The sequence below is a fragment of the Pogona vitticeps genome, chromosome 1 (genome assembly GCF_051106095.1).
Source record: "Pogona vitticeps strain Pit_001003342236 chromosome 1, PviZW2.1, whole genome shotgun sequence".
NCBI lineage: Eukaryota > Metazoa > Chordata > Lepidosauria > Squamata > Agamidae > Pogona > Pogona vitticeps.
Window position 1 is genome coordinate 38356232 of NC_135783.1, and position 15716 is coordinate 38371947.

A 15716-nucleotide genomic window follows, 5' to 3' on the forward strand; every position below is an offset into this window, starting at 1 on the left:
AATTGGAAAAGCAGCTTACCTGATATTTATGCAGCAAAGGGAACTATGTTTTGCAGTCAATTGACTCAGAAACTAATCATTTAATGCACAATTTAGGGGCTACCAGTTAGCCTTATTGGTTGAAGAGATGTGACATGTTCCCCAGTTTGAAGTAGTGGCTGCAGTACTGGACTAAGTGAGGGAAAACACAGATTTAAATCTCTGCCCCTCCATTAAAGGAGTAATTTTGACCCAGCAAACACTTCTCAAATTAATCTAATTCAGAGACCTGTTGTAAGGTCAAAACAGGCAGGTGACATCCATGCATGTTGCCCAAATATCTTCAGAGAAAGATCAGGATTAAATCTATAGGGATGAAGTAATCTACTGGGATATGTATTGGGAGAGACAATATTAGGAATATGGGGAAATGATGATTACATTTTTAAACTACAGGCTAATCCACAAATGCACCATTCCCTAGAGAATTAAAACCTAGCCTTGCTGATATTTTCAAGCTTAATTTTGATGTCTGGGTCTCGAGTGTAAAATACATGAAATTTTAATAAATTAAGTGAAAACAAACAATAAAAGACTTTCTAATTATTTTTACTTAGACACACAAGATACCTCAACCGTAACATGTATTGTTGTTGTTGTTTAGTCGTTTAGTCGTGTCCGACTCTTCGTGACCCCATGGACCAGAGCACGCCAGGCCCTCCTGTCTTCTACTGCCTCCCGGAGTTGTGTCAGGTTCATGTTGGTTGCTTCGCAGACACTGTCCAGCCATCTCATCCTTGGTCGTCCCCTTCTCCTCTTGCCATCACACCTTCCTAACATCAAGGTTTTTTCCAAGGACTCTTTTCTTCTCATGAGATGGCCAAAGTACTGGAGCCTCAGCTTCAGGATCTGTCCTTCCAGTGAGCACTTAGGGTTGATTTCCTTTAGAATTGATAGATTTGTTCTCCTTGCAGTCCAGGGGAATCTCAAGAGCCTCCTCCAGCACCACAATTCAAAGGCATCAATTATTCGGCGGTCAGCCTTCTTTATGGTCCAGCTCTCACTTCCATACATTACTACAGGAAAAAACCACAGCTTTGACTATTCGGACTTTTGTTGGCAAGGTGATTTCTCTGCTTTTTAAAATGCTGTTGAGGTTTGTCATTGCTTTCCTCCCAAGAAGAAGGCGTCTTTTACTTTTGGGGCTGCTGTCACCATCTGCAGTGATCATGGAGCCCAAGAAAGTGAAATCTCTTACTGCCTCCATATCTTCCCCTTCTATTTGCCAGGACGTGATGGGACCAGTGGCCATGATCTTAGTTTTTTTGATGTTTAGCTTCAGACCACTTTTTGAGCTCTCCTCTTTCACCCTCATTACAAGGTTCCTTAATTCCGCCTCACTTTCTGCCATCAAAGTGGTATCATCTGCATATCTGAGGTTGTTGATATTTCTTCCGGCAATCTTAATTCCGGCTTGGGATTCCTCCAGTCTGGCCTTTCACATGATGTATTCTGCATATAAGTTAAATAAGCAGGGGGACAATATAGCCGCCTAGAGTGGACTAGCCGCCTAGTGTGGACTCGTAGTCCAGATAGACGGGGTATAAATCAAATAAATAATAATAATAATAATAATACAGCCTCGTTGTGCTCCTTTTCCAATTTTGAACCAATCAGTGTTTCCGTATCCAGTTCTAACTGTTGCTTCATATCCCACGTATAGGTTTCTCAGGAGATGGATAAGGTGGTCAGGCACTCCCATTTCTTTAAGGACTTGCCATCGTTTGTTGTGGTCCACACAGTCAAAGGCTTTTGCATAGTCAATGAAGCAGAAGTAGATGTTTTTCTGGAACTCTCTGGCTTTCTCCATAGTCCAGCGCATGTTTGCAATTTGGTCTCAAGTTCCTCTGCCCCTTCGAAATCCGGCTTGCACTTCTGGGAGTTCTCGGTCGATATACTGCTGAAGCATACCATGGAGGATTTTGAGCATAACCTTGCCAGCATGGGAAATGAGTGCAATTGTACGGTAGTTGGAGCATTCTTTGGCACTGCCCTTCTTTGGGATTGGTATGTAGGCTGATCTTTTCCAGTCCTCTGGCCACTGTTGAGTTTTCCAAACTTGCTGGCATATTGAATGTAGCACCTTAACAGCATCATCTTTTAACATTTTAAATAGTTCCACTGGGATGCCATCACCTCCACTGGCGTTGCTGTTATACAAGCTTTCTAAGGCCCACTTGACATGTAACATGTATTACTTACTCTAAATATACAAGGAATATCCTTTCGATTTGCATGGATAACATCAGAAGCCAAGACAGAACACACTGAGAATTCTTCATCCCTATAAAAAGGACACAAAAATAGAAAAAAGATCCATGGCTATCATATAAAAATAAACAAATAACCCATTTATTTCTAAAGTGAAAATGACCACACTGTTCTGAATAATCTTCCTCCGACTTCCATTTATTTCTTTATAATTAAAAGTATTTGTTAATGGCCCTTCTGTTCCTTAGAATGTCAAGATCCACACATGATAAAACAGATTAAAGAATTATTTAATAACATATAAAAGTGATCTGATGCACTATCTTGTATCAAGGATGAAGCTAGCCTAAGTTCCCTAGGGAGGGAGTACCACAACTAGAGTAGTACCCCTGCAGAAGAAGCCACACCTTGCATACTTACTAACCAGGTCTCTTAGGAAATGGGACAAGCAACAGAGCCTTTTTTGGAGACTGGATTTTCTCCCTACAGTTGAAGTGGGGAGAAAGGAGCGCAAGTGACCATACCTTCCCACAAAGCACCCTGTTCCATCTCAGAGATAAGCAGGCATCAACAAGTGGAAGTAAGAGTTGTATTAAGCCAGTACATATAAAATGAGTAAACCTGGATTGAGTGGGAGGTATCCCAAGTTTGGGTCTACACTGGACTTCATGTGCATAGTCCCCATGTAAATGTTATGCTTGCTCCTGGAATAACAAAGGGGCAAAGGACTGAGACTTAACCGCCCTACAGTACCTATGGAGACAATAATTCTAATGGAATCACTGTAACTTAGGCTCAGAGCAAATCTCAAACTCAGAGAGGGTATGGATCCCAATATGAAGTAGAAATTTCTATGATTTTGCAATCTCAGCCACCATCTTTGAACACTGTTAACTACTAATGTGAAAACTTGATAATTTTTTATTCTCCAAACTGTATGGCAAGCGTAATGCCATAACTAGTGTTTGTAGTCTTTTAATCCAAAATATTCACTTATACAAAAATGAGATGCACTCGTACACAAATAACCACCAGAGGCTTTGTTTTGTAGACATAAAAACTCCAATAGGCATAATTCATATTACAAATAATTCGAAAGGAAAGTGTCTGCTGGTTGTTGTGGGCTTTTCAGGTTCTTTGGCCATGTTCTTAAGGTTGTTCTTCCTGATGTTTCGCCAGTCTCTGTGGCCGGCATCTTCAGAGGACTGGAGTAGGAACTTTGTCCATCCTCTGTTGCTATTTGTTAGATAATTAAGTATTTATAGCTGTGGGAACAGCTTTTGTCTTTTTTCAGAGATAGGATGATCAGCGTATTTTTTCTTGTGATAAGAGGGGAGAGATTAGCTGTTACTGTGATTGATGGGTTTCATTAGCTGGTCTTTTTTGTGCAATGATCCCTGGTCCTTGTGGCTGGGTAGAGTTCATTGACTTTTTACAGGCTGTATTTTTCAATATTGGGAGCCAGGCTGTGTTTAGTTTTAGGCCTTCTTCCTTTTTGTTAAAGTTCTGTTGATGTTTATGGATTTCAATGGCTTCCCTGTGCAGTATAACATAATGATCGCTGGTGTTGTCCAGTATTTCTGCATTTTGAAATAGAATTTCATGTTCAGCTTGTTTTAGGGCATGTTCAGCTACTGCTGATTTTTTCTGGTTGTTTTAGTCTGCAATGTCTCTCATGTTCTTTGATTCTGGTGTGAATGCTGTGGTGGTTCCAATATATACCTGTCCACAACTGCAAGGTATCAGATATACTCCTGCAGTGGTGAGGGGGTCCCTTTTGTCCTTTGCTGACCATAACATTTGTTGTATTTTTGTGGTGGGTCTGAATACTGTTTCTACGTTGTGTTTTTTCAAAAATTTCCCCATGCGGTCCTATCTAACTATCTCCTGAAATCAGCCTATTTCCAAAAAAAGACAAAAGCTGTTCCCACAGCTATAAATACTCAACTATCCAACAAACAGCAACAGAGCATGGACAGAGTTCCTAATCCAGTCCTCTGAAGATGCCGGCCTCAGAGACTGGCGAAACGTCAGGAAGAACAACATTCAGAACACGGCCAAAGAACCCAAAAAAACCCACAACAACCATCAGATCCCGGCCGTGAAAGCCTTTGAGAATACATTGAAAGTGTCTGCTGTTTCGTGTATTAAAAACACACCCATACAGCATTTCCTACCTCATATCAAGAACTTGACTCACTACCACACTGGGCTGGGATGCTTTTCCTTCCGCTATATCATAAAGAAAAAGCTTGAAGTCACAGACAACAGCCAGTGCTCTCTGCCAGCCTTTCTTTACTCCAGCTGGTTTAGGAACCTGTGACAAAACCAAATGCAATAATATTCAAATGTATGGAAAAAACATACGGAAGACTTATATTCATAACAATTGTTTGACTGAAAAGAACATATTTAGTTTGCAAAAACAAACTAGCCTCACTGCTGTGACTTCCATCAATAAATCTTCTAAGGATATTGAGAACATTTAGTTAGGAATTTCTAGCCCTTTCTCAAAAGTATAACTTCTGAGGATCATTGGCTATATATATATATATATATATACGTATATGTATATACGTATATGTATATATATGTATATATATATGTGTATATATATATATATATATATATATATATATATATATATATATATATATATATATATATATATATATATATATATATATATATATATATATATATATATATATATATATATATATATATATATAGCTAGACAATCAGCATAGCAGCCTTCCTCAACTAATTTCCAGAGGTCTGGACTTCAATTCCCATGATTCCTTTTTATTTGTCATGTTAACTGTAGGAGGTGGTATTTGCAGTCCAAAATATTTGGAGTGTACTACGTTGGATACAACAATATGGGTTTATTACACACACTTCACAGCAATAACAGCAACAGGAACTTTCACAGAGTAGTTGTCTTCCCGTTACTTCTTAGACAAAAAAACCCACAATTCTTTTCTCAAGACTTACTCGGACATGCCCTTCATAGGCAGTTCCTATGCCTTTTTGCGGATCAATACCCAGGGGACCCTTGGTCTGTTCAGGTGGGATTGGACACACTGCTGGTGCCTTGTCTGCACATGTCACGTGGCATGAAAATCCACACACTGAGATGAAAAACAGAATGAAGCATCTCAATATACAATGCCATTATTGATTGTACAAGAATTAATTTAACAATATGTTGAAATCTTTTAACATCTCTCATATCAATCTGTGATGCTGGGTAAAGAAAACTAGATGTACCAGGTTAAAACAAATTATGTATTTGTTCTTACTATTGTTCCAAAAAGAAGCTAACATGTACAACTATGGATTTCATTTTTAGGGTTGAAGTAGAAATCCCCGTTTCTCTCATTAAGTCATGTGACAAGAAAAAGTTTTTTAAAAATATCCTCTGAGATATTCTCTGGTACTTTCAACAAGATTTCTTATACTTACACACACTGGTAAAGGTCAAGGTTCCCCTTGACATTTAGTCCAGTCGTGTCCGACTCTAGGGCGCGGTGCTTATCCCCGTCTCCAAGCTGTTAAGTCCAGCATTTGTCCGTAGACAGTTTCCATGGACACGTGGCCAGCGTGACTAGATATGGAATGCTGTTACCTTCCCACCATGGTGGTACCTATTTATCTACTCACATTTTTACATACTTTTGAACTGCTAGGTTGGCAGGAGCTGGGACAAGAAACAGGAGCTCACTCTGTTGCATGGAATCGATCTTACAACTGCTGGTCGTTGAGATCTTATGATACACGCCGAGTTTGCAGAAACCATGTAAAATGCAATTTGGTATTCTTACTTTTAAAAATCATTTGTGAAAAACTGCAGTATTTTTAAAAGTAAGAATACTGGAGAAACAAACAAATAGGAAACAAAAACATGACAGCTACTCCTTTGAAAACTAAAAGTCAGGGGTGTTGTATCAGTTGCTTGCATGTTTTTGCTCTATCTCTTTCTCTCTGTTTAGCCTCTGGTAGGAAAAACTAAATGGGTGGGGTATAAATTCAATAAATAAATAAATATGTTTTGTGCAAATGTGAAAATCTTCCTGCTCCTTGTCCCATTCTTGTGCTGGAGGCAATAAATCTCATAGCTATCAACCAACTATTTATAGAATGTCACAGTGGGCAAAACCTGTTCATGCTGGATTTTAAGCAATAAGTGTGTCAGGAATGCTTTGCTTATTAAACCTGGAAATTTTAAAATGTTTTTTTTCAATATTTAAAAAATGATTTTAATTTTGGTTTTAATCTTGATACAGTGGTCCCTCGCTAGACAGTTACCCCGCATGACAGTTTTTCGCTAGACATTGGCTTTTTGCAATCGCTATAGTGATTTGCAAAACAGTGATTACTATGGGGGAATTTCGCTGGACAATGTTTGGTCCCTGCTTTGCAAACCAATTTTCGTTAGACAACGATTTTGACAGCTCCCTCCGCGCTCGCAAACAGGTGTTTTTGGGACCTAAGCTTCACAAGACAGTGATTTAAACAGCTGATTGGGGGTTTGCAAAGTGGCTTTCCTATGGCCGATCTTCGCTAGACAACGATGATTCTTCCCCAATGGAACACATTAAACAGGTTTCAATGCATTCCAATGGGGAAATGCTTTTTGCTAGACAATGATTTCACTAAACAGCGATTTCAGTGGAACGGATTATCATCGTCTAGCGAGGCACCACTGTATTTGTTTAACTGTTTTTTAATATGGTATTTAAGAACTGTTAATTGTGTAGTTTTAGCTGTTCTAGCTACCTTTGGTCCCCTATGGGGAGAAAGATGGCCTATGAACGAATGAAAGAACAAATGAATAAATAAATGCACAATGTAAAGTTACACCTGTATAAATGTGCTAGGTATTACACCTGACAACAAGGCACTGCACTATTGGTTTTGTGACCCCAATGTGACCAGTTGCACAATGCAGCAGTAGAAGTGCTTCATAGATAGCACTTCTGCATGGGCACTATCATAAATACTGCAGTTGCAACTTGGCATTGTGCTCATGTAGCTGTGCAACAGGATTTTGCCCAATGTGTCAAGACAGTCAATCTTAAAAAGAATGAATAATGAACAAGAGTTCATCACAAGCCTAATTAAGAGTAATCAAATTATCATCCTTTGCTATCTCTAGCATTGTGTATCCCCCCCATCCTAGGATCCTAAAGAGATAATATTTTCTGATGCCTGCACATTACAGTGGTGCCTCGCTTTACGAGCGCTCCGTTTGACGACGAAATCGCTTGATGTTGAAGATTTTGCGTTCGCAAAACGATGTTCCCTATGGGGGAATTTCGCTTTGCGATGATCGGTTCCCTGCTTTGGTAACCGATCATCGCAAAGCGATGATTTTCGCACAGCTGATCAGCGGTTTCAAAATGACTGCCGGGTTAAAAAACATGGCCGCCCACTGTTTTTTGGGACGGATTCCTTGCTGCACAGGCAGTGAAAATGGCCCCGCTATAGAGGATCTTCGCTGGACGGTGAGTTTGAAGCCCATAGGAACGCATTAATTGGGTTTTAATACATTTCTATGGTTTTTTTAATATCGCATTATGACGTTTTCATTTGACAGTGATTTTGCTGGAACGAATTAATGTCGTCATGCGAGGCACCATTGTAGATACTTAAAGCATTAAGCTTGTCTAGGCACCTTAAACTATACCAGAAAGATTGGATATTCCGGACAACCCAGATAATTGGTTGCTGACCTTGAGCCAGACATCCTGGAGAGTGAAAGCTTGTCTAACAAAAAGGCCAGTGGAGGTGATGGCATCCCAGTGGAACTATTTAAAATCTTAAAAGATGACACTGTTAAAATGCCACATTCAGTATGCCAGCAAGTTTGGGAAAGTCAACAGTGGCCAGAGGACTGGAAAGGAGCAGTCTACATCCCAATCCCAAAGAAGGGCAGTGCCAAAGAATGCTCCAACTACTGTACAACTGCACTAATTTCCAACGCTAGCAAGGTTATGCTCAAAATCCTCCAAGGTAAGTTTCAGCAGTATATGGACCGAGAACTCCCAGAAGTACAAGCTGGATTTCGAAGGGGCAGAGGAACTAGGGACCAAATTGCTAATATGCGCTGGATTATGGAGAAAGCCAGAGAGATCGAGAAAACATCTACTTCTGCTTCATTGACTATGCAAAAGCCTTTGACTGTGTGGACGCCAGCAAACTATGGCAAGTCCTTAAAGAAATGGGAGTGCCTGACCACCTTATCTACTTCCTGAGAAACTTATATGTGGGACAGGAAGCAACATTTAGAACTGGATATGGAAACACTGAATGGTTCAAAATTGGGAAAGGATTACAAGTCTTTTTATTGTCCCCCTGCTTATTCAACTTATATGCAGAATACATCATGCAAAAGGCCAGACTGGAGGAATCCCAAGCCAGAATTAAGATTGCCGGAAGAAATATCAACAACTTCAGATATGCAGATGATACCACTCTGATGACAGAAAGAGAGGAGGAATTAAGGTACTGTACCTTGTAATGAGGGTGAAAGAGGAGAGTGCCAAAAATGGCCTGAAGCTCAAAATAAAAAACCCAAACAACTAAGATCATGGCCACTGGTCCCATCACCTCCTGGGAAATAGAAGGGGAAGATATGGAGGCAGTGACAGATTTTACTTTTTTGGGCTCCATGATCACTGCAGATGGAGACAGCAGCCACAAAATTAAAAGACACCTGCTTCTTGGGAGGAAAGCGATGACAAACCTTGACAGCATCTTAAAAAGCAGAGACATCACCTTGCCAACAATAGTCTGCATAGTCAAAGCTATGGTTTTCCTGTAGTGATGTACAGAAGTGAAAGCTGGACCATAAAGAAAGCTGACCGCCGAATAATTGATGCTTTTGAATTGTGGTTTTGGAGAAGGCTCTTGAGAGTCCCCTGGACTGCAAGGAGAACAAACCTATCAATTCTAAAGGAAATCAACCCTGAGTGCTCACTGGTAGGATAGATCCTGAAGCTGAGGCTCCAATACTTTGGCCATCTCATGAGAAGAGAAGATGTTGGGAAAGTGTGAAGGCAGGAGGAGAAGGGGAAGACGGAGGATGAGGTGGTTGGACAGTGTCATCAAAGCGACCAACATGAATTTGACCCAACTCCGGGAGGCAGTGGAAGACAGGAGGGCCTGGCCTGCTCTGGTCCATGGGGTCACGAAGAGTCAGACATGACTAAACGATGAAACAACAACAACAGGCACCTTAAACCCCATCACAAATGTGAACAGGAAGATTCAATTAGCCCTGCAACATAATAAACCTTGAGCAGAATCCTACTACTTATGCCTTAGGAGGTAATTCAAATGTCATAAATTGCAAAGGCAACTGCCACAAGAAGAACTACTCCTTGCTGAACCCCAATTACATGACTCAGTATGATAATCAATTTAAATGCTTATTTCTTAGCTAGTGGCAATTCGCCATTGCAGTTTATGCTGTCTGACCTATGTAGTATATGTAAGGAACAGGATTTGGGCCTTGGCTTTAGTCATCTATGAGGAACAAGGAGATCTTATATTTGCCAGTCTTACCTTCACAGGTACAACCCTGTCTGATTAAGCCAACCATCAAAGATGTGCATTGATTGCATTTAGTAGGGGTGTTAAAGGATTTCACTACAAATTGATGGGCTTTAGGCTGTAAAACAAACAGAAACACCAGATTAGGTGCCAGATATTTTGCTGGCCATAAAAAACTGCATGTTAGATTAAAAGCCTAGTTTTCCTGCATTCATAAAATGTAATAAGGTTTGATTTTTATGATTTGCAATACAAAGTATTCTTGTGTCCTGAAATCGATCAGTCAGAAAACAGGATTAGCAGTTCCACAGAAATCTGATCCAAATTTCAGTAGTCACGGCAGCTGCCACCTTTATTCTATCAATGTTAAAAGCCCAAATTTATATTAGTCTTAGTCTCTTGTTCTTTTTGTTTGTTTGTTTCCTTTGTAAAATGCACAAGAGTTTTAACATTAGAAACTTGCAGGAACGGGATAGGTAGAAGAGTTGTCTAGTATAAAAATTCTACTTTTTGTATCGTACAAGGAATGAGGCTTTGGACAGGGTCTCCTTTGTTTTTATTATGCATTCAATGGCTGATTGTATGTAGAGTTGTTCTTTGCAGTTGCTTTGCAAGAGAGCATTCATTTTCCTCTTGCTATACCCTGTACCTCATATTCAGATAAATGTACCCATGGCAGGCATAATGGACCAGTGATAGATTTGGACTCAGGAGACCTGGGCCATGGAAATTCACAGTGGAGTGCATGGAACTGGTAAAACTATTCCTTAAATATCTCAGTTACCTTGAAAATCTTATTAGGGTCTGTGTAAGCTGGCTGCAACTTAACAACACATAACACATTTGTACAACCTATGATTCTGGAACTAGCTTACAGGCAGTCATGCCTAGCAGTCTCTGATTATTTGATCAACAAGGATGATGATTTTCCTCTACCACACATGAACTTCTGTTCTCCTTCTGAACTTAGCTGAAACCCTCACAGTTGCTAGAAGGAAATGCAAAGTACACAAAGTAATACTGTACAAAGTTAGGTTTGATTAGACAAATACGATTCAGTACCTTTGGCACAGAGAGTCCTGAACCAATATATGGTGATCTCATGGTTGGTGTATGAACTGGACGCAGAGGATGATCTGAAACCTGAACACACATACACTGAATATTACTTAGGGGACCAAAAACATACCTTTGATAGAAAAAGTTGCTGCAAAATAGGGTACAAGAACTAAAAGAGGCAAATAAACAAATAGCAATGCATTTAATTTTGGATAACATGCTTAGCATCTTCCTATCTAGCAAATTATTTAAGCAATTTAAGGATTTTTAAAAATATAATGGGACATTAAACCTAGTTGTGCCGATTTAATTAGCAGGCATATGTGTTTTACATATATTTTGAATAAATTACACTAGAGATGGGGGCATTCATATTTGTATACGAATATCCTCACACAGGTGGAAATAATGAGGGTCCAGCCCCATGGGGCCGGACTGTCCACTCACCATCTCACCGCTGACATGAGCTCGGCAGAGCCTTCCTTTTGTCCGCAATAGATTAAAGGTAAAGGTTCCCCTTGACAATTTTTGTCCAATCGTGTACAACTCTAGGGGGTGGTGCTCATCCCCATTTCCAAGCCATAGAGCCAGCGTTTGTCCGAAGACAATCTTCCGTGGTCACATGGCCAGTGCGACTTGGACACAGAACGCTGTTACCTTCCCACCGAAGTGGTCCCTATTTATCTACTTACATTTGCATGCTTTCGAACCGCTAGGTTGGCGGGAGCTGGGACAAGAGACGGGAGCTCACTCCGTTGCGTGGATTTGATCTTACGACTGCTGGTCTTCTGACCCTGCAGCACAGGCTTCTGCGGTTTAGCCCGCAGCGCCACTACTTCCCTGTCCCGCAATGGATTAGCCACTCCATAATCAGGCTTGTTATCCTGCCTCCTGCCAGGAGTGGCTAATCCATTGAGGACAATGGCATGATAGCAAGGCTCTGCCAAGCTTGCAACAGCAGTGAAATGGTGAGAGGACAGTCCGGCCCCATGGGGCTGGACCCTTGTTATCTCCACCTGTGGGGGGATATTCATATACAAATACCCCCATCTCTAAATTACAGTAGATCAACCCAAAATGTCATGATAGAAAGGAGTTATACAACCATGCTTTATTTTGATATTTGTTCACCAGTAAGAAAGATCCCTGTAATTTGAGGCAGGTGTGACACTTCAAATCCACAATGTGACTTAGCAAATTATACGTTTGGATGCAACAGCAATGAAAATGATATTAGTTTAAGTATAGCTTTGCAAGACAGATATTAGATTCACTGAAGATGTTCTCAACTAAACTGTGGAGGATGGTAGATTAAAGGAGCATTTCTGCTTCACTCATACAGGCATCAGAAGTGGTGGTAGCTATGAAAAATGAAGGGTCAATACATGATAGCAGATCTACCTGCAGAATCTAAAGCAAATTCCCTCACAGACAGTAGGAGAAGAATTTAATGACTAATGTTAATAGCTAATAAGAAGAAAAAGATTATTGTCTGGGTTGGGGGACAAAGTTTTTTGCAGTGTATTTCATGAAGAAGAGTAGTAGGGCGAGCATCACAACTAAAATGCTGAGACCTTCAGCGTGGAAAGGATTCTTAGTTTGTGTGTGTGTATCTACCTCGAAAGGAGGGACTCAGTTAAGTCCTCTTACTAACAGAATAACTTCTATCAGCTCCCTCAAAATTCAAGAGATTGGGAGACCCTTCTGTGGGAAATTGGAGGACTATGGGGAAGCTGAAGTGGGAGAGGGCAAGAGAAGAAAAGTACTGGTGTTTGAATTAAAGCTCACTGCAAAATCATGGTCAGCTATACTCTTTTACCGCTGATTTTCTGAACAATGCTAACAGAACAACTGCTAGAAGACGTGGATGATTTATTAATCGTAGAAATGGTGGGAAGATACATAATATCAAAAAATCTGGATAAGCTAATATAGGAGGAGTGTTGGGTCTTAAAAAACAGTATGTGAATATAACTTGCCTAAAGTCATCTTTTCTTAAGAAACTTTTAAGTAATCTTAAGTAATTTTACTTACTTAACCTAACAGGACATATTAATAAGTAATTATGCATAGAAATGCAGGGGAATATGATAACTATACCTCACTTTTAAAAGGTTTGTGGCATTTCAAAATCAAAAGATGACAGAATGAATGATATTTAATGTAGTATTAACCCTGAAGCCAGGCTATCCATGGAACATCACCTGTATGGACTATAAATAGAAGCCATGACATTGTTTTGAAAAAACAGACCACTTCAGCCAAAGAAAGTCTTATATTTCTGAGGTATCTGAGGAGTTTGTGGCCAGCAAGCAATACTTATTTTTTTTTCTCTGCAGCTAATGTCTGCTTGACTCAACCATGTCAGGTTATAAACTACTTTTGAACCTATTAGTAGTTTCAAAACAGTTTGTCTAATGCCCTTTAGTCTTTTAATGTGTGGCCTAAGCATAGAATTTGATAAGTAGGCTTCTGTAAGAAAGTAAAGAATATAAAAATAAAAAGTGACACCCACTGGAAATTTTACAAGGATTTGTCAAAGTTCAGAAGCACAAAACAAATGGAATCAGCAGAAAAGGGGAAGAATAAACAAAACAGTACTCCATCCTAAATGTAATGGATGACCAGAATGAAAGCAGCAGCAATAACGATCTACCTTATTAGAACTAGCCTGTATGATTTTTCTACCAGCGATTTCCTTCATATTTGTACTTCCTACAATGGGATAGGGTCCACTGGAAGGCCTATTCTACAGCAGTGGCAAAGAAGTCATTCTTCTCTGCCACAATTGTTTCTGCACAGAATTGTCCAATATAGCTCTTTTGAGTGGTCAAGGGCCCACAGGAAGAGAATGCAGACCACACTGGAGCTCATTGTGAAGAATCTGCATGGCACTTTGCAAGAAGAATTTCTCAGATTCATTCTAACTTGGATGCTGTAGTGTACACAGGTCCTGTGAATGTAACTATGCCCACTGCTTGCCCTGTATTAATGAATAATTTTCAGATTTTGCAGCCTGATGGTGTGGACAGGACCTTTGGAGAGGTGAAGGCCACCACAGTTCAGTTGGACTCTTGGCATTCCTAACTTATAAAAGCTGCCAGAGTAGGTACGAGGAACAGTGAATGCCTCCTTGAAGCAGGGTAGAGTCCCAGAATGCTTAAAGGTGGCAGCAGTTAAGACTATTGCTGAAAAAGCCCTCCTTGGATCCCACAATACTAGATAATTACCGGCCAATCTCTAATATACAATTCTTGGGCAAGGTGCTAGAGCAGGTTGTGACATTTCAGTACCAGAGTTTTCTGGATGAGCTAGATTACTTGGATCCATTTCAATCTCACTTCAGAGCTGATTATGGGATGGAGACTGCTTTGGTTACTTTTGTGGATCACCTACGCCTGGAACTGGACAGGAGAGTGTCTGTCTGTGTTGGTTGTGCTGAACCTCTCAGTGGCTTTCAATAGCACTGACAATGGTATCCTTCTGGCCTGTCTCTCTGGGATAGGGTTTGGAGGCATTGTTTTAAACTGCCTCCAGTCCAACACCCTGGTCATTGGCCTGTGGGGTCCCTTAAGGTCCTGTTTTGTTTCTTATGCCATTTAACATCTACATGAAACTGTTGGGAGAGGTTGTCCAGAGTTTTGGAGTTTGCTGTCACCAGTATGTGGATGACTCTCAACTTTATCTCTCCTTGCCATCTAAATCTGCTTTGGCTCTAGATCAGTGTCTAATGTCAGTAATGGACTGAGTGAGGGTGAATAAACTGAAACTTAATCTAGACAATACAGAGGTGCTCCTAGTAAGTCAAAAGGCAGATCAAGGAACAGAGATTCAGCCTGTGCTGGACAGGGTTGTACTCCCTCTGAAAACATAATTGTCCAACTTGGGTGTACGCCTAAATTCATATCTGAGCCTGGACACCCAGGTTTTGGCAGTTGTGAGGAGTGTCTTTGAACAGTTAAAACTAGCGCATGAGCTGCATCCATTCCTGGGGAGCTCTGATCTGGCCAGCAACACTTATTTTTTTTCTCTGCAGCTAATCTGACCACAGTGACACCTGCCTTAATTACATTCCAGCTGGATTATACTGCAACACGCTCTACATGAGGCTGCCTTTGGGAAATGTTCGGAAGTAGATTCAAACATTGCAGCCAGATTGTTAAGTGGGGCTAGTTACAGGGATCATGTAACCCCCTTGTTACAGCAGCTCCTATAGCTGCCAATCCATTTCTGGCCACAATTCAAAGTGCTCGTTTTAATCTATGGCTTGGGTCCAAGCTATCTCAAGGACTGCATTCCCCTTTATAATCCTACCCAGGGGTTAATATAATCGGGAGGCCTTTCTCTCGGTCCCATCACCCTCACAGCTGCCTTTGGTAGGACATGGGAGAGGGTCCTCTCTGTTGCTGCTCCCAGACTCTGGAACTCCCCTATAAATCTCCATTGGCTGGGCCCATTTTTTCTGTCCTTCTGCAAGCAAAGACCTTTTTCTTCACGCCTCAGTGACTGGCTATATGAGAGGGGTTTTTTAATGGATTGTTGTATGTAGTTGCTTTTAAATGTATTTTTAGGATTGGTTTTATTTATTTACCATTTTAATATAGTTGTTTAATTCTTTTTAAATATTTTTACAGTAAATGTTTTTAAGTTTTTAAATATTATCTTTTTAATGTTGTAAGCCACCTTGGTTACTTTTTAAAGGAGAAAGGCAGGGGGAACATATTTTAAATAATAAAAATAAAGAAATAAGCTTCACTTATTAGAACAGCAGCAAACCCAATTTTATCATCACTGTAAATTCCGATTTTAGCCATATGTCTATTGTTGTCTCATGTTATATTTTAGAA

At 40.3% G+C, this 15716-nt stretch overlaps 1 protein-coding gene across 17 annotated transcripts in view; it reads right to left on the reverse strand.

Annotated features, from left to right (window-relative positions):
- The window catches only part of CDC42BPA (CDC42 binding protein kinase alpha), a 202429-nt gene that overhangs the window by 29857 nt on the left and 156856 nt on the right, over nucleotides 1–15716 (reverse strand). For all 17 annotated transcript variants that reach the window (XR_013540370.1, XM_078383006.1, XM_078383008.1 and 14 more), the window contains 5 exons: nucleotides 10873–10953; nucleotides 9823–9928; nucleotides 5248–5384; nucleotides 4428–4567; nucleotides 2242–2323 (listed from right to left, as the gene is read on the reverse strand). Coding sequence is in view for 16 of the 17 variants with exons in the window: in XM_078383006.1 (XP_078239132.1) it covers nucleotides 2242–2323; nucleotides 4428–4567; nucleotides 5248–5384; nucleotides 9823–9928; nucleotides 10873–10953 (546 nt within the window). In the remaining variant the exon portion in view is untranslated. The remainder of the gene's footprint in view (nucleotides 1–2241; nucleotides 2324–4427; nucleotides 4568–5247; nucleotides 5385–9822; nucleotides 9929–10872; nucleotides 10954–15716) is intronic.